General features: G+C 36.1%; 1 protein-coding gene and 1 pseudogene across 1 annotated transcript; both read right to left on the reverse strand.

Annotated features, from left to right (window-relative positions):
* Nucleotides 1–3,677: 3,677 nt before the first annotated feature.
* On the reverse strand, nt 3,678–6,779 carry LOC145569095 (scarecrow-like protein 28 pseudogene; annotated as a pseudogene).
* A 1,796-nt stretch (nt 6,780–8,575) lies between these two features.
* Nucleotides 8,576–17,913, reverse strand: LOC145567698 (plant UBX domain-containing protein 8-like). The gene is made up of 11 exons (XM_081627051.1): nt 17,553–17,913; nt 15,955–16,016; nt 15,222–15,768; nt 14,984–15,067; nt 14,772–14,890; nt 12,236–12,488; nt 11,846–12,043; nt 11,615–11,758; nt 9,366–9,509; nt 9,225–9,281; nt 8,576–8,921 (listed from the first exon to the last, which is right to left on the reverse strand). Exons 1-11 carry the CDS (start codon nt 17,634–17,636, stop codon nt 8,814–8,816), a joined length of 1,800 nt encoding a protein of 599 aa, XP_081483177.1. The 5' UTR covers nt 17,637–17,913; the 3' UTR covers nt 8,576–8,813.
* Between the last annotated feature and the right edge of the window lie 1,015 nt (nt 17,914–18,928).

The following is an 18,928-nucleotide window of genomic DNA, read 5'->3' on the forward strand; positions in this document are numbered from 1 at the left end:
AAGACCTATAAGAGTGCTCTTAATGACTCTAATTGGAATGCGGCGATGCAAGATAAATTTGATACTCTAATTAAAACAGGAACTTGGGATTTGGTGCCTAAGCCTACGGAGTGAATATTGTGAATTGTATGTGGCTCTTTAAACATAAATTCAAGTCTAATGGTGACCTTGAAAGGCACAAAGCTCGTCTTGTTTGTGATGGCAGGTCGTAAGAAGTTGGTATGGATTGTGATGAGACTTTCAGTTCGGTAGTTAAACCGGCCACTAGTCGTATTGTTCTCAATTTAGTTATGGCTAAAAAGTGGTCGATTCATCAATTAGATGTCAAAAATGTCTTTTTACATGGTGATTTGCAGGAAACTGTTTATATGCATCAACCTTCGGGTTTTGTTGATCGGAGAACACCCTCTTATATATGTCGGCTTCGTAAGGCTCTATATGGGTTGAAGCAAGCTTCTCGAGCTTGGTACCAACGCTTTGCGAATTTTTTGGTCAGATTGGGCTTTGTCATTGCTAAAAGTGACAATTCTCTTTTTACTTTTCGACAGGGTGATGATATGGCATATTTGTTTCTTTATGTTGATGATATTATATTAGCTACCTCTTCTGACAGGTTGCATTAGAGGATCATATCTCAGTTGAAAACTGAGTTCCCTATGTCTGATTTGGGTCCTCTGAGTTATTTCTTAGGGATTGCAGTGACCCGTACTCCCTCTTATTTGCTACTTTCACAAGGAAAAATATGCACAGGAGATTTTAGAGCGTGCAGGTACGGGCTCTTGTAAACCTGCAGCTACTCCAATTGACACTAAGTCCAAACTTAGTGTAGATGCAGGACCACCTTTTCGGGATCCTACTTTGTATCGCAGTTTAGTAGATGCTCTTCAGTATCTCACTTTTACTAGGCCAGATATTGCCTATGTGGTACAACAGGTGTGTCTTTTTATGCATGATCCTCGTAAACCTCATTATGAGGCATTGAAACGCATTCTGCGTTATGTTCAGGGTACCATTGATCACGGCTTACATTTATATCCATCTACTTCTCATTGACTAATTACATACACTGACGCTAACTGGGGAGGTTGTCTCGATACCCGACGGTCCACTTCGGGCTATTGTTGTTTCCTTGGGGACAACCTCGTGTCTTGGTCATCTAAGCGTCAATATACTTTGTCTAAATCGAGTGCAGAAGCAGAATATCGAGGCGTCGCAAATGTTGTCTCTGAGGCGTGTTGGCTTCGTAATCTTTTACTTGAGTTACATTGTCCTCTACGACAGGCTACTATTGTTTATTGTGATAATGTCAGTGCTATCTACCTTTCTGGCAACCCGGTACAACACCAACGAACCAAACATGTGGAGATGGATATTCACTTTGTTTGAGAAAAGGTTGCTTTGGGGCAAGTTCGGGTGTTGCATGTGCCTTCTAGATATCAGTTCGCGGACATTTTCACTAAAGGCCTACCACGAGAATTATTTCGGGATTTTAGGTCCAGTCTTAGCATACGACCTCCTCCCGTTACGATTGCGGGGTGTGATAGATATTATATTTATGATAATATTTGTCGCAGATTAGGATAGATTTAATGTATATTTTGTATCCTTATCGTACTAGGTTTCCTAACGTGATTAGGACTAGCATTGTAAACTCTATATATTGATCAATGGTACACACTCCAAATTGAGGAGTTTTCACGAAATCTAACAGTCTTGTATCCCCATACCACATACAACTTAGAAGCAACTTGAGGAATCCTCATATATGTTCCTCCAGCATAAAGATGGTATGCCAGACTTTTTCACCATCCTTAGCCTCGCAGCTCACTATCACGGGCTCAATAATCTTTTTGGGTATGCTTCCGTATTTTGTCATCTGTTATATATTTTCACTACAAGAACTACATTTGAATAGGAAGCAGAGCCTTAAACGGATATTTAACCCAGCACCAATAAAGTCCACCCACTAATTTAACTGCTTCTGAAAGCTGTGCAGACATCAGAATATGTAAATGACACAGGAATAATTATTTAGGATTCTTTAGGTTACTCATCTACTCTCTTGCTGTCCATCAAAACAGTAAATATTTCTTACACCACCGACTATCGTTGCCTTCTTCTTTTATACATAGTAATAAGCATTTGTGACCCTCAAGATGGAGTACTTCTATAGGATACTAAATTGTCTAGTTCTTTGATTGATGATGAGACTCGTAACTAATGTGCAGCACTTTCAGGAATGAAAAATATTCCTTGTTTCAAAAAAAAAAAAAAAAGAAAAAAAAGAGGAATGAAAAATATTGCTACGGCCTTATTCTTCCCTGCTTAATTTACCAAAAGCATTATCTTCCCTGACAGGACAAAGAAAGCATTCGCAGATAAGTATTATCTGATCTATTTTTGTCAGCTGTATGTCAAAATTTTCATCCATATGTATGTATTACTTATAAAAAAGTCAAGATCTGTGTCCAAGGTTAAATTGATTTAACTAGATCAATGTTCCCTTACTTATTTTCGTAATCTTTGCAGTCCTCTGAACTAAAGAACAACAGACCTAAGAGACACCAAAAGCTGTCATTCATCTGAGCAAGAAGCTCAAACAATCTAGTTCCTGTCATTTTCGTTCTTGTTAGGTTGCAAGTTTGCAACACATAGAAATAAAGCAAAAAAGACCAGTACTTATTTCGTGAGTGAGGTTGCACAAAAGTCAGCAAAACTATTTAACAGCAGTCTTGAGTTTAGGAAACCAGGCCTCTTGGCATTGGATTAAGCAACTAGACTAATAATTTTTTTTAACTTCCATTAGTTTCATACTTCTTCCGTTTTCTTTTACTTGCAACACACCTTTTAGGCACGCAGTTTTAGGAGATGATTAGTGAGGGTAAACGAGCGATTTTATCAATATAATTTTTACACGAAGATTAGAATAGGGTTAAGTATCATTTGTAAAAATTATAATGAATAATTTATCGGTTTACATTACATAAACCCGACCTCAAAACACGTGCCAGAAGGCTGTGTTGCAAGTAAAAAGAAACGGAGGAAGTATATCATTACTAGATTATGTGAGGTCATTCTTCAAGACGCTATTATAAAATTGGATTTACACTAACTCGGTATTTTTGGAGCCACTTCTGAAGTTCACCTAAATGTTGCACCAGCATCAAGAAGCAATGCTATCTAATTTCCCAACAGCAACATTAGAAGTCTAACAGCTCACTTTAAAATTGTGGTTCATCTGAGCAGTACCGGCATAGATGGCAAAGTCTGTAAAGCCACCAAGTCCACCAACAATGTACTTCTGTAATTTGTGCTGATACAACCATCAGAACAAGAAATAAGAATCCCCAATTACTCGTATAATTTTGGTTTTACTCCTATTGCAGTCATTGTTGGCTCCATAGTCGGGTGAGAGATACTGAGACGTGTACAGTCTTAAATCATAACCTATTTTGCCAGTCTGCTTTACTGTCAATTTAAGAAAATTTGGTTGCAAGCTTATACTGTCTGCAAAATCTAACAATGAGAAGATTGGCAGTAACAAGCCTTCATGAGTGAAGAAGTACCAGCATTTATGTAAACTTACTATTGAAATTACTACTAAAAAGCCAGGGAAACACAATGATTAAAAAACCTCAATATGAATGATTTTTATTCCATATGATCCTGAATAACAAATGAATAGACATATTACTGAATGATGACTACAAAGAATTTATCATTACACAAAAGAATTGAAGAATAAACATGAAAGAACTGTGCTTCATACAGTCTAGCTAGAAATATGTATGACCTATATAAGAAATCAAACTAAAATCTGTATCGAAAAAATGGCTAATTGTATCCTGTAGAACTGTGATCCACAATAAAAGAATTTTATCTGCATGAAAGAATCAAAGAATTCCTCTACACCTACAAAGAATTCGACTTCCTATACTTCGAGCAAAATCCATCAGCAAGCAGAATCAAATTGGCTGGGAAAAACTGGAAGAACTCCCTGCAGCAGCATCAACAGAACCCCACAAAGAGACGGTATACAAAGGCTGATCCATCCATCTCAATGTAATGCCTTCATCCCCTTGCTGTTCCACATTGTACTTTTCATTTGAGTACATCTTCAGCAACATCTGGCTTTGAAACACCTCTCTTTCGTCCCTTCTGATACCCCGGAAACCCTCTTGCTCCATTCTCCTTTTCCAATTGCCGAACTTCTCATGCCTTTCAATCCTGTCACTCCCTTCACAAGCAACAATGTTCCTAATTTCGCGCCCAAACATCTCCTCAATCTTCACCCTTGCAGGACTATCAAAAGGAAGGCTAGAATCAATTGAATCAAAGATGGCCGAGTAGTATCTTAGTGAATTACAAACCCGCATCTCCAAAGTGGGCTCGTTGTGCTCAGCTTCTTGCTCAGCCATAACCAAAGCTATAGGGTTAGTGCTTCGGATTATACCCATGAAGTCCCTAAATGCACCATTATTAGCATCATATAGGGTCTTGTGAAGCTGTGAAATGCAATTCACCGCCACACTTTCTCCTTCCTTGACATGGAGCATCCATAGCCTAACATCCTCCAAACGATCAACAACCGGATGAAACTCAAAAGACAGATTAAATGCCTCAGCAAAGCTAGCCAACCTTTCTCCTGTCTCGACTAATTCCTGCTTCGACTCCCCTATCCCAGTGATCCTAACATGACTTGGAGGGTTACGCCTCGTGGCTAAGCTTTGAAAAAAGCCAGGCCATTGCAGCCCTTGCTTGACATCAAAGTCTATGACATGCACCTTATCCTTCCCTTCAAAGGCTCTCAGCAGCATCTCATTAGCAGTGAAGTGAATGAACTTCGGAATAGGACTAATCTGATTCAACAACCTGAATGCAGCTGCACCGGACTCATCATCGAATCGATCAAGCTCCCTAGGGACACTTATGTGAAATATTAGCGGCCATAACCTTGTCACCCTTAAGGCTAAAGCCTCAGTAAAGTAAGCTGTAAGACGGCTGATGGTAGACCGGCCCCTAGGAGAAGCCTGCTCACCCAACTTAGCAATAAAATGATTAATTGCATGAACATTCCTTGATGCAATACCTTCCACACAACTCATAAGAAAGCTCACAAGCTCGAACCCTTGCTGCTCGGTCTGATCATCGTCGTTGTGAGTCCTAACCGCCCTAGAACCATCACCAGGGTTAGGATTCACAGACCCATTTCCATACTCATGCTCAGAAACATTCTCATTAAGCCTAAGCCCCAAACTATGACTCTCAGAAGATGAACTTGACCCTGATGTTGTTGTTGTAACAGGTCCATGACTTGGCTCACCTTCAATTTCACCACCATACTCAGTGATCTCAGTAACACCAGACCCAATCCAAGGGTTATGCGACAGTGGTGGCAATGGCGGCGGCGAAACCACATCAGTAGGAGCACCAAAACATACCCTCCTTTCTTCTTCCCCTGAACAAGAAATTGAAAAAGGCAATTGAGGGTAATTAACCACTCCAAAACCAGGTTGTTGCATCCAAAAACCCTCAGATTCTCCAAAATCAAATCTTCCCTTCTTCCTTCTAGACCCTTCTTCTTCATCTTCATCCTCATCTTCTTCAAAAGAGCCTTGATCACTGAATCTCCTCTTCAAGTTCTTCCCTTTTTCACCCCAAAACTCTGCCTTGATCTCCCTCCTTCCCTCGGGCGAAGGCGGTACCTTGATTGTCTGCTTCAATCCCTTTGTTTCGATCGGCTTCTCAACTGATAACCCTCGAATCGACTGCGGCGGACGAGTGACTGACACTTCTTTTCTTGAAAAATTGCAGGGTAAATCCAATCTCTGTGTGCTCATTGAAGGTAATGGATAATGACAAGCTGATGCTTCACTCCTTAATCTATGCCTTGGTGACAATAATGTTGATGAACACCCAGCCAACATTCTTCTCAACTAAAAACCACCTTTTCCTTCTTCTTCTTCCCTATTTTCCTCTGTTTTTTTTCTTCTTCCTCTGTTTTTCTATCACACACTCTGTTTTCTGATGTATGCTCTGTTCTAAAATCTCAAAAACATGCACACACTATGCACTATTGTAGTATGATAACAGTTATGTTTGTTTGTGCGCTATGTGAATTTTGTAGGTGAGTGTGTGCGAATTCTATGAACAAAAACCGGAATCCGATGAGACGAAAAATCGAGTGAATTGTGATTTGTGAATTGTGATGTGTTTTTTCTCTACAAAGAATTGGGTTATAATGTGATCTATATGAGCACTTTATGTGCAATTACGAATGAATCAATGAATTTTGATGTAAATCAAAAGCTATAACATATGAACAAAAATCAATAATGAATGAATCTAATTAAATTGAATCAAAAATCAAAGAAAGAAATCATCGGATTCCAATAATATTATGAATGAAAAAAGCTCATTTGAAAAGTCTTAGAATTGCAAATTGAATTGAATAAAATACAAGAGAAGTAAAGAAACATACTTGATCATCAAAATTGAGGCAGGATTTCTGAAGAACAGAGGAAGAACAACAACAACCCAATTCAGCGAATTCCATAGCAAGCAGCAAGAAATCAAAAACCCCACCAAAATTCACTCAAGAAACAACATTTCACAACCTAAGATGAACAAAAACACAACCTTAATTAACCCAAAAAAACCATAAAACTTAAGCAAACTCTGTTTTTATATAATGAAATGAAACAATAAAAAAGAATAAAGATACCAACTTTATGAATGTTTCTCTCACTACTTCCATAGCTGTCCCTATCAAAGCTACTTTGTTGACCGGAAGTTGGGGTGCTTTTTAAGTACAGAGAACTGGAAAATGATGGGAAATAGTGTGAATTTGGAGTGTTATTGAACGTTGGATTGAAATTGGACGGTTGAGATTAGGTTAAAAGATGGTATGTTACCGTTGGAGAGATGTCGGTGAAATATGACCGTTGAAGAGAAAGAGGGAAGAAGAAGAGTTGAGGAGTTGGTTCGACTTTTATGGGAGTTTGTTGATGATATAAATTTCCACGTGGATTGCACGTGCTTGTCTCACTATGATTACCCGCCCGTGTAGTTTATGACCGTTGTATTTTCCTTTGTTTTTCTTTCTGTTCTAGGAAATTGTTTTTTATTTTTTTGGAGGTATTTGTGTTATTATTGTGGGGGTTTTTCTTTTTTAAGAAATATTTTGGTGGTTAGTGAGCTTCAAGCAAGAGGGATATACATATAATCATAATTTAATGGATTAATAATAAAAAAAATTTAAAAATGCATTTACATTTTCAGATTTAAAAAAAAAAAATTGCTTATTTATAATCAAATAGAGTAATGGTCAATTTTTTTATGAAAAAAAAACAGATTTTTGGTATATTTATATATTATAAGGCCATGTTTAGCAAAATATAGTTGTGCGAGTAGCTGTTACTGTTGTTAGCTATGATAGCGAAACTTAAATGTGAAACATCGGTTATACACTTATGCTCCAACTAATTGTTAGCAATAAAGATAGATTATTGACAATTTAGCTTTTATCAATAGGTTCGTAACCTTGTACAAGGATTATGTAACATACTAGCACTCTGCCACTCCGCGTGTTTTAGACCTTAATCTTAGCAATTTGAAAATTCAAACTATATTTTGTGATCATTATTAGAAATATATGTAGTATGAATTAAAATTAGATATTATATTGTCAAAATAATAAAAAAAAATTGTTAAAAACAAAAGCCATACAATACAATGCAATTATAATTGTCACTTTATACGAAGGGGGTACTATTAGTATTATTATTACTCCAATTTTATTTCTTTTTTATGGTAGGAACAATTAGGGCCTGTTCTGATTGATTGAACTGAGCTGAACTAAACTGAACTGAATTGAACTTATTAGAGCTGAAATGAACTGAACTGAACTGAATTGAACTAAACTGAATATTTTATGAAACAAGGAAATTAAGAACTGAATTGAACTGAAAATAATCTGAAGAGAACATGCCCTTACAATTGTCAATGTATAATAGGGTGGAACAACTTGAATTAATAGTCCACTAGTCAACAATTATACCATAAAAGTTAAAATTATTAAGCGTCAATTAAGATATTGTGCCATTGTGTGTAGGTGTAGGTTGTGGTGTAATTTCCCTAATTGGTGTTAATTACTACAAGTCAACAAACGTATACTGGATGTTATTATTGCCAAATTTCCATAGATGATTTTAAAATTTTGTGATAGTTAATATCTATCTTTAATTTTTAACGAATAAATAATGTCCTATCTAACTTGTATGGTGAATAGGGTAATGATATAACAATTTAGTATATTTTCTAAACCGGTATCAATTTAGGAACGAATAACAATTACGTTTTAATCGCTATTTTATTAATTCTACTTTTAAATACTTTTATATAGCCTTTAGGGTATTATATATCATTAAAAAAAATGTAACAATAGGGGTTGCATATTGCATAAAAAAAAAAAAAAAAAAAAAAAAAAAAAGGTAAAGCCATTTTGAGATACTTCGTAACAATTTGTATACTATAATGAAATTCCATATTGGGATACTTTGTAACAATTTGCATAGGCATCAAAAACCAAATTAATAATTTCGTAAAACCAAGCAAATAAAAGCACACAACCAATTGCCCATGAACATGATTTTCCATTTCCAACTCCTGTAAACACATGGGAGTTACTTGTACTAGAAAAGCTAGTCAAAAGCCCAAACATATATAAACTTCCATGTGCATGTAAATTATATATATAATTCTAATAATTACTGAATGGGATTAGACATTAATTTCTACAAATTTGGAGTGTTTCAAATCAACTCCAAAAACAAAGCTTCTTGTTTGCTTGTCAAGCCAAGCTCGTTTAAGGTCACATTGCACTCTCCACTGCTGAATGCTTGGCGAGGGTAAGGCCTTACCTGTCAATGCCACATAGCATGTTTGATATGAGATAAAGTAAAAGATGACAATTGATATATGGTGTGCAGTAAAGCAAGGCCTTAAAGAAGTTGATACACAAGTGCAACATTTTAGAAGCTATACTGATTAATTTCACTAGAAAAACCATGTAGATTTAACAGAGAGATGCATAAATTGAGTTTTCAGCCTTCAAATAATTGGTTGAACTTCAATCCAAAGAAGTTTATACACAAAGTATCTGTTGTGTAACTGCTAAAAATTGTATAATTTGTCATCTAAGTGGTTAAGAAATAGAAGATTACCAATCGATAAGTGCCAGGTTTGACTGCTTTCCCAATATCAATGAAGTCAAAAAGTGACTGCAGGATCAATGATCAGTTAGCTATCAACTAGAGTATCAGAGTCAATCATATCTAACAGAAGCAACTATTTACAGAATATACCTGCAATTTATCAGACTTAAGAAACCGGCGGCCACGTCGAGTGCCATCAGGCATTCTAATAAGAAGAGTTACAGCATTCTCATTATTCGATGATGGTTCCTCCGGAAGGGAGGCTTCTTTTGCAGCCAATTGCCTCTCAAGCTCCTGGCAGAGAAAAAGTTTGTTAAGAATCGGAAAATAATGATATAGGCAAGTATAGCTCAGAAATGAACCATAGATAATTCGAAATATGCTAAACCTTCAACATACTTCCTCCGTTAACGGTTAATTGCAACAATTACTAAAAATGGGTGCTAAGCTTTAATTGCAACAAAGAAGTTTCTTTCTTTTTTTGGTAAGTTTTCTTTACCAAAATACCCTCACTTAAAAATTATTAGCACATAATACTATACATAACTACAAATCATTATAATCCCAATTTAACTTAATTAAAATCAGATTCATCCCCATTCCCCATTATCTTTCTCTCTCCTCCTTCATCTTCATCTCTCATTCCCCCCATTATATTTCTCTCTCCTCCTTCAACTATTCTCATCAATTGAAGAAGACCACCTATTAATTATTCAATTTAAGATCTGGGTTTTGGGGGTCGCGCAAGTGCTTTGTGGGTGGTGGTTTTGTGAGTTGGTGGTTCGTGGTGGTGGTTCGCGTGGGTGGTGGGTGGTGGGTTAGGTCGTGGAATGTGTATTTGGGTTCGTGGTGGATTTGGGTTCGCGTGTGTGAGCTAGGGGGTGGATTGGGTTCGTGGGTGGTGGTTCTAGATTCGTGGGTGGTGGTTTCTGGGTTCGTGGGTGGTTTCTAGGTTTGTGGTGGTTTCTGGTTTTGTGGTGGTGGCGTGGGTGGTGTAGCTTGGTGGTTCTGTTTAATTGTGGTGGTTGTTTTTGTTGGATTAATATTAAGTATATGCCCTTACTTTTCATTAATCATGGTTAAGAAATTTTACCTTGGGTTCCATGCACACTCCCTTTGTTGCAATTAACCGTTAACGAAGGAAGTATATCAATACCGTCACCCAATTTTCACATCACCAAGAATTGTTGAGAAAACCCATGGATGAAAAGAAAAAACAAAAAAAAAAGCACAAACGACTACTAAAAATTTACAAGCAAAAGCAAAAGCAAATCAATGACAGTACATACTCCCAATTACCCACTTTCCATTTTGAGGTATATTTTTTGTACTCACTTCTACTTTATCCTATTTTTGGCAAACACATATTACCATCTCATTCTCCTTTACCCTAGAATAGTTTACACTTGTCCACTCAATCCTTACCCTCTCCTAGAAAGAAGAGTCCATAGTAAATGGGTACATCATACATTACACATAATATAAGATGAAAAGGAATTAAGGAAGTTTTTTCTTTTTTTGGAGGAAGGAATTAAGGAAGCTAGATATGGAAATGAATACAAGTGAGAAAGCCAAAATAACACTCAAAGTGGACAAGTTCGATAAAATGAAATACATGGAGTTTTACACAATACACACAATAGCAACCTATGAAAAGCTTTAGCCATTTAGATTGGGTAGCATGATAAATTTTTGGCTAACAAAGGACAATAGGAATTAATTTGAGTGAAGTTAGTTTCACAATGGCCATTTTTATTTTAGTACAAACTCAACAGAAATGAAACACGAGAACTAGCAAATTCCTAGTATGTAGCCTGTTGATGTCAACCTAAACCTGACATCAATAGGTTGCTTGTGAAAAAAATACAAGGTTCCAAGACAACCTTCTTCCAAAAAATTAAAAATAAATAAATAAGACCCATCATTATATGAGGATTACCAGGTCAAGATAAAAGCAACTCATATACGGAGTACATAGGTACTCTTAAGTCTGTGCCGTTGATTTTGACCTTTCAGAATATGCATAAAGGACCTTTCAGTTTTTGAAACTCACAATTACAGCTCCAAAAATTGATTGCAGTATAGAAGATCATGTATAAACTAATGCAAGGTTGTGCATTCGAAAATTCATTATTTTTTACTTGTGGCTTGACCTGATTTACTAACCCCAACAGAAAAAGTATCTCTCACAAATTTGATTATTAATGACGAAGCAAAATGATCTATGTATAAAGAGAATAGCCAAGGAGAGATCAACATCAAATTGTCATTTACCATAAAGTAGGGACATATATGAGCCAAAAAGATCAGACTACAAAACAGAAGATGTGTAACATATAAAACCATGCATTGGGAGAGTAACACCGTTGTTTAAGACACACAAGAAGTTGTAACGTTACCTGTTCCTCTTCTAATTTTCTACGCGATTCTTCCTCCTTTAGCCTCTGCTCTTCCAATGCAGCTTCCCTAGCTGCTTTTTCTTCCTCTACAACCTTCATTTCCCTTTCCCTATCAGCTTCCAAAGCAGCAAGGTACTCATCATCCTGCATGGATCAAATTGAAAAAAAAAAAAAAAAAATTAGTCAAAAAAAAAAAAAAAAAAAAACACTTAATTTGAAAACTCCTCATACCTGCTGTTCCCGAATTGCACGCTGGGCAACAAGGCCCGGTGAGGGAGGACGAGGCATTCTCCATGATGTGTCAAAGCCAGGGTGCATCAGATGATTTGGAGCATAAGGTGCACGAAATCCACCCTCAGGGATTCCACCAAACATGGCAGCCTCCAACATAACTGCTTCATCATGCTCTACAGAGGAGATACCTCCCCACTACAAGAACAATAATAAATTATTAAAATACAGCCATTGTTAACCTCCACTCTCAGTCCTTTTTGCTGCTTTCATAATTTTACAAAAAATAATAATCCACTTAGATATCTACTGTTTCCATTTTTTCAAGAAACATTGCATTCATTAACAAGCAGAAAAAACACATTGAACTGTGTTAAAGGATATTATTACCTCATCTGAAGGAAAAGCAGTTCCATTGGGATGAGTCTCACTAGCAACATTTGGTTGTGGAGGATCCAGAACAGGACTAACATCTGATTCAGCAACTTCCCCTTGGATCGTTGAAGCGGAAGACCTACGCCTTGACCTATTCCGGACCAGCGGTTGCTCATCCATATCATCGGCTTCATCTTGGATGGATGAGCTCCCTGCTTCTTTCGTATGGTGAATTGAAGAAGGCTTGTCAGAAGAACTAACATCTTGCCTTTGAGATTGAGAAGAAAATGGACAAAGATAGGGTCAAATATTGTGAAGAACAAATTGCATAGATAATTATTGTTTTCTTGCAAGCATGGAGAGGGGTAAATGATATGAGGTGCGGACACTTATAGGTAACACAGCTCTATATAATACTAAAGAAATATGCTTAAAAAAGAAAGCCAAAATGTTAGCAATAGAAAGAGGCGCAATATACTCAGTCAAAGACAGGATAAAGATGATCTGGCTCCATTGCATCTGGTTCAAAAGGTTCAAGTTTTTCTGCTTCTAAGTCTGCAAGAAGGGCTCCCAATCCAAAACCCACTCCACCTAGGGTGAAAGAAATGCAATGGAAAGAATGGGAAAGAAAGTAGAAAGAATTCACTACCAAAGCCCACAAGAACTGGAGAAGATGGGATACAAATCCCAGTACAATAACCCTGGTTACTGGGCGGGTTGGGGTATTAGCAGGGCGTGTCATTGGCAGATCAATGAAAAGTTTATGTGGATTGGGTCATGGTCATGGCCATGAGGGTTAGGGTTAGGATTGGGTCAGATGTAAAAGTAAATTGGGTGAAAATGGGATAAAATTAGAACCATAAAAAAAAAAAAAATAAATAAACCCAGCCAATTTACAATCTAAAACATTCTCTTCACTCATTCATCCCTTTATTTGAGAGATCCAATTTTTTCTACTGTGTTTATCATTCTCTTCACCCCTGCCCCCCATTAACAGTAATTGTTTTGATTTGAATTTATTTTTTTTTCACATTATATTGGATAGCATTGTTCTTGTACTATGTGTTTTGTCACTTTTTCATTGAAAATCTCCCATTAAAATCAAAATCACTAAATTTAATAACAAAAGAGTATATGGATGATTTGAAATTTCAATCCAACCCAACGGAGGAGAGAGATATACAGAAATTACATTATAATTTTCGCCCATAACCATATTCAATTCTTCAAACCCTAACTTTTCCTCTCGAAAACTACCCATGGCTGAGAAGAATATGGACGGTCTACGTAATTTATTATCATAGAAGTTGAATTTAAGTCGATTTACCATGTAGATCAAGAAGAGGTTGGATTTTTAAGAGGATGAATATCAAGCTTGAAGAATGGCGAAGAAGAGAGAAGTGGTATGATTGAATGTCAATAGAGAGAAAAAAATTAATTCTGATTTTATTAAAGACCTTATATCTTTTTTTAAAAATTATGGGGGTTAAGTGGTGACCCTATAACAGCCCTATAAATTAGTGACCCTATGAAAGCCTTGCACATTAAAGACGTTATGGGTCAAAACCCTTTAATTTTTAGCCATGCTCTTCTATCAATGGATAGCCCTGTCCTGCCATCCAATAACCAGGCTTAGTACATATATCCATTGAATTCGCCTTAATTACCAACAAGAAGTAGAAGGTGTAGCACATAGAATGATAGAGGTACCACTAAAGCATAATATATTGATTGATACAACATAAGCATCACTACTATTCATCAAATTACTTCTCTTTGAAGTTAAAGACTACTTGATGGTCCATCAAATGAACCTAAGGATAATATTGATCTGAGCAAAACATAAGCCAAATCAAACAGTCGAAGACTTGGTCAAAACTTGACTCAGTGTGAATTTTACTTGAAATCCTAGTGATCAGATCAATAACAGTTCTAGATTATAAAAATTTTGGATGGGAAAACTTAAACATGATCAGTGTTAATAATCCTATTTTAACATCGTTTAACATACTGTTGCAACAGAGTTCTCAATAATTAATAAAATTAGGTAATAACAGTTTAAAATTTTTTGAAGAATTAATAGTGAGTAAGCAAGTACTAAGGTTCAACACTTCAACTCGAGCTCAAGTCAAACCCCTTTCCCAACTTGCTCAATTATCATTGTATATGCCCCTAATTCATTGCAATGAATTTAAACTTATCAATAGACTTGGCTGTCCTCACATAAACTCAGTTCAGGTTATAGTCAAGTGAGACTTCAAGTTCAACTCCAATTCAGGTTGGGTTACTTTAGTTTGAAGCTATTGATAATTAGATTGTTATAATAATTTTAAAAAAAAAAAAATAGCATAAGCCGTAAGGTATTAATGTTTGTGTCTATTCTTTGGTTAAATCCGGTAGATTCCTTTTTGCTAGGCTATTATCAAGTATCCAACAAGATTTAGATCAAGTTCACATTATTCAGATCAGATAATCAGGATTTCTTTATCCAGATCTGCTTATCAATCAGTAACCAAGAAAACCATAACTTATTACACCTACTAATATATACCTTCTATTTGATTCTTCTATGTTCCCTAGCTCTTCCACTTCCAGAGGCTCATTAGCAGTTGAACCAGAGGCTCCAGCCTTGAGACTCGTCTCTCTTTGAAGAACTTCCTGTTCTGCTGTCTAAATTGACATTAACAAGGCAGTATCAACAAATGTCAGGAGCTGCAAATAAATTTAGAAAAGAAAATCAGTCAAACATCATAGACCATTAACCTTTAAAGATAAGGATACGGCGTGTTCAAGCTCGGCATCATCTCGTTGAGGAGGCACTAGCTGCAGGCCAACATTATCCAACCCCTATAACATAGAAGAAGGAACTATTATTTATAGAAACAAAAAATAAATAAATAAATAAATAAATGAATAAAAATAAAAATTAAAAAAACCGAAAGACTGTTAAACAGCATAAATTAATAGAAATTCCAAAGTTATAGAGGAAAACAGGGCCAACTTGAGTAGTTTGGAGTTCAGCATCTCTCTTGGAAGCCTCAATGGCAGCTCGAATCATTTCTTCTTCAATATCATTCGTCGCATAATCTCGTGAATCATCAAATTGAGGTGCACTAGGTCTAGAGCTATTCCAACCACCTCCTAAATTACCAGGGATTATGTCATCATCTTCATCCTCAACAATGACAGTTCCATGTGTTTGAGGTCCCTCTGCATCAATAGAGTCTGTGACATCCTCAATCCTTGGACCATGACCAGAAGGAGCAGCTAAATTTTCACCCCCATCCTTGACTTCTATGGGAATTTCTCTAACTTCTCTTGGCTGAGAGACAAATGGGGCACGTCCCATGATCTCAGAACTGGTATCGAAAAGGTTTCTAGTTTCAAATAGGCTCCTCCCAAAGGCTGGATCAAGTATGGAAAAGGGATTGGTTCCTCTGGCAGCAGATAGTAGTGATGCAGGACCACGAGGATCTGTTACTGGGGGGTCATCTATATCCATGAGATCATTTGGTGTGGTATTGCCAGTAATAGGGGCTTCCTGCATACTAGATTTTTGAAAAGCAAGTTACAATTACATATACATTCATTTGGTAGGAAAAAAAAAAGCCAGAGGTGCTACAAGTAAGTGAAGTAACTATATTTGAATATAACAGAAAGCTCTACAAGTGAGGTAACCAGTAGTAAATGCTAAAGATAGTCATGGAAAGCACAGTAATGTAGCAAGAACTTACACATTTCTATCCCCTTCGCTAAAATGTGCATTAACAGCTTCATTGAGATTGCCACCGAACTCCTACACATATATAAGAATATATTTCAAAAAAACAACATACGGAATAGAAAAGAACACAGCTGCACAAACATTTACAAGTATGTGTAATTCTTCTTATCTCCAAAAGATACGCTACATAAACAACAGCAACTGCATATCAAAGTTTTGAAGCTAGCTTTCAAGCACAGAATACATAGAAAAGAGCAGCTCAAGCGTTAACATAGACAGAATTGTGAATAACAGGTATACAGATGGTTTGATAACAACCTTAAAAAACGCGTTATATTATGAAACAGAGAGTAAACTTCCTCAGTATATCTTAATGATTCTCTCCACACTTCGTGATGTCGTGTATAATATCTAATATATACACGATTCGTCCAAAACAATTATCACTCAAGACAATGTACACCCCTTTCTCTCTATCGGCATAAACATGACCATTTGTGCCTTTATGGAGCACCATTTGAAGTTTCGAACCTAGCATAACTCACTCAAAACATATTTACCATAAATCTTCAACTAGTCCAGTCACACCTAATAAGATAAAATCCTCCTGCTGATCCTCTATTGAGCCAAGTACATTATCACACACATGATCACAACTAATGAACCAAGCCAAAATCCTCAAGAAACGAACTGGCTCAAGGCCAAGGACTGAAAGCCTGAGCTGAATTGCATCTCATCTTCTAATGTTGCATTGGAACTATTTGGTTAATTAAGCAATTGATTGAACTTATTTTAAAAACTACATCAAACTCAAAATAAAGATTGAAAAAACAACAGTGGAGCATCTCTCTACCACTCTTCACAGGTACGGGGTAATAAAGTATGCCATAGTTGGAGAATGGCAACATGCCCACTAATAGGACTGTACTTCTCAGTTACTCTTAAACACTCTTTAAATTCCAGCAACCACCAAACAGCAGTCAGCACAGAGCACAATCAGACAACTAATCCATGAAACCGCGCAAAAGTACTCGTATTTATTTAATAACAGATACATAGACGGACAAATTAAACCCACAAGGCGTATAATAATCAGCATAATGGCATTATGAAGTGAATTACTAACTAAACTACGCACATTGATTCCTCGAAGAAAAAAAAAAAAAAACTACACACATTGAAACAAAGGGAAAAAAGTAGAAATGCCAAGACCCTTATAGAAACTGCCAATGGATATTAAAATGGTCTCCAACTCCACTTGATCAATAGCACCAAACATAAATTATCATCAATCAATCAATTAAACCAAACTCCACAACAATCAATCAAGTCAATTGCAGACAATCACCAATACCATCTAAATTCAGCTCAAGTCCATAATATGAATCTAGTACATTAGTACAATACATATAATTCCCATCAAACTAACTACAATAATTGATCAGAATAAACCCTGTTCTTAGATTGTTCAATCCTATTAAAAAAATACCCAAAATTTCATTAAAAAAAGAAGCAAAACAACAAAATAAAGCAAACCCTAATCAGCCCAACTCTGAAATCTTACAAAAATCAAAACCCAAATTCGATAATTTAAAGTTTAATCAATACCTGAAGCCTTTGCGTAGCAACAGCCTCAGGTGCACCGGTGATGCTCATAAAAGTAACAATTGCTTCCCGATTAACAGTCGCCATTGTAGTAGAGTCTGAAGAAACAATTTCAATGGCGATGAGAGAGGGGGAGATTCTTCAAAAGGGTACAATTCAAAGGGAATTTTGTATGATAATTTGGTTAAAAAAAAAAGAGAGAGAGAGAGAGAATTTTCCAAACATTTGGGGGTTCTTTATATATTGGGGGATTACAGTTAGCGGTGGAGAACAAGGTGAAAATGAAGGGGAATTGATTTTGGGTTTTTTTTGTTTGACACAGAAATCTCTCAATTGTTCTACACTTGGAAGTTGGAATAGATTATAGAATTAAAGAATGCCTTGCAAAACAAGTAGACTAGAGTAGTAAAAGATGACAAGCAAAGTACCCTAGGGAAAAAAACAGCTCACCTTCGTTGCTTTAGGTCATGTAAAAATGTATTGTACTCTGGAAGTGTTGATGAACCTAGCTAGCTTTTACATATACTACTAGTATTTAAAATTTCTAAATTGGCTCAAAATTTTATTAGATTGAGCTCAACTTTAAAGTTCGGAATATTATTTAACTACAAAATTTGGAGGGAGGGAAATGAATCCTCACCCACAAAGTGTCTCTAGTGAGGCACTAGGGTTAAACCCTCAACCTTAAGGTTAGAAGGTGCAATATTTTTCACTAGACTAAGCTTAACTTGGTATTTAACTTAAAATAATACTTGTAGTATATATGTATATACTTTTAGGCACCCATGATTTTATCCTTTGCAATGTGGTTCAAACAATTAGAAGCTAAGGGTGCGTTTTATTCACCTGATTTTTATTTATCTGAACTTATTAGCCTTTATTAGAACTTATTTTAGTTATAACTTGAACTTGTGTATAACTTGAACTTTGCAATATTTTTCACTAGACTAAGCTTAACTTGGTATTTAACTTAAAATAATACTTGTAGTATATATGTATATAAAATGATAAGAAAATTTTGTTACATTGTATTCTTGTTGAGCTACTTTTAGGCACCCATGATTTATCCTTTGCAATGTGGTTCAAACAATTAGAAGCTAAGGGTGCGTTCTATTCACCTGATTTTTATTTATCTGAACTTATAAGCCTTTATTAGAACTTATTTTAGTTATAACTTGAATTTGTGTAGCTGTGATTAACCCTTATCACAACTTATCTGAACTTATTTTACCTGAATTATCTTATCTGAACTTGTTTTTACTAAAAATAAGTGGAAATAAGGTGAACAGAACTAGGCCTAAGACAAATGTGAATAACTTGGGTAAGATAGTTGACTTTACGTGAGCTACCTCGATTCTACCTTAACAAGCCTTTTTATG

The sequence above is a fragment of the Chenopodium album genome, chromosome 11 (assembly GCF_948465745.1).
Source record: "Chenopodium album chromosome 11, dcCheAlbu1.1, whole genome shotgun sequence".
Lineage (NCBI taxonomy): Eukaryota > Viridiplantae > Streptophyta > Magnoliopsida > Caryophyllales > Amaranthaceae > Chenopodium > Chenopodium album.

What these genes read in the sequence shown, in the direction of transcription:
- LOC145567698 (XM_081627051.1), bottom strand. Translation starts at nt 17,636, where the DNA reads ATGGCGACTGTTAATCGGGAAGCAATTGTTACTTTTATGAGCATCACC. An exon ending in AGCGAAGGGGATAGAAATGT is followed by an intron (nt 15,769 to 15,954) that starts GTAAGTTCTTGC and finishes TCAAAAATCTAG; the next exon opens with TATGCAGGAAGCCCCTATTA. An exon ending in CTGAACTCCAAACTACTCAA is followed by an intron (nt 15,068 to 15,221) that starts GTTGGCCCTGTT and finishes TCTATGTTATAG; the next exon opens with GGGTTGGATAATGTTGGCCT.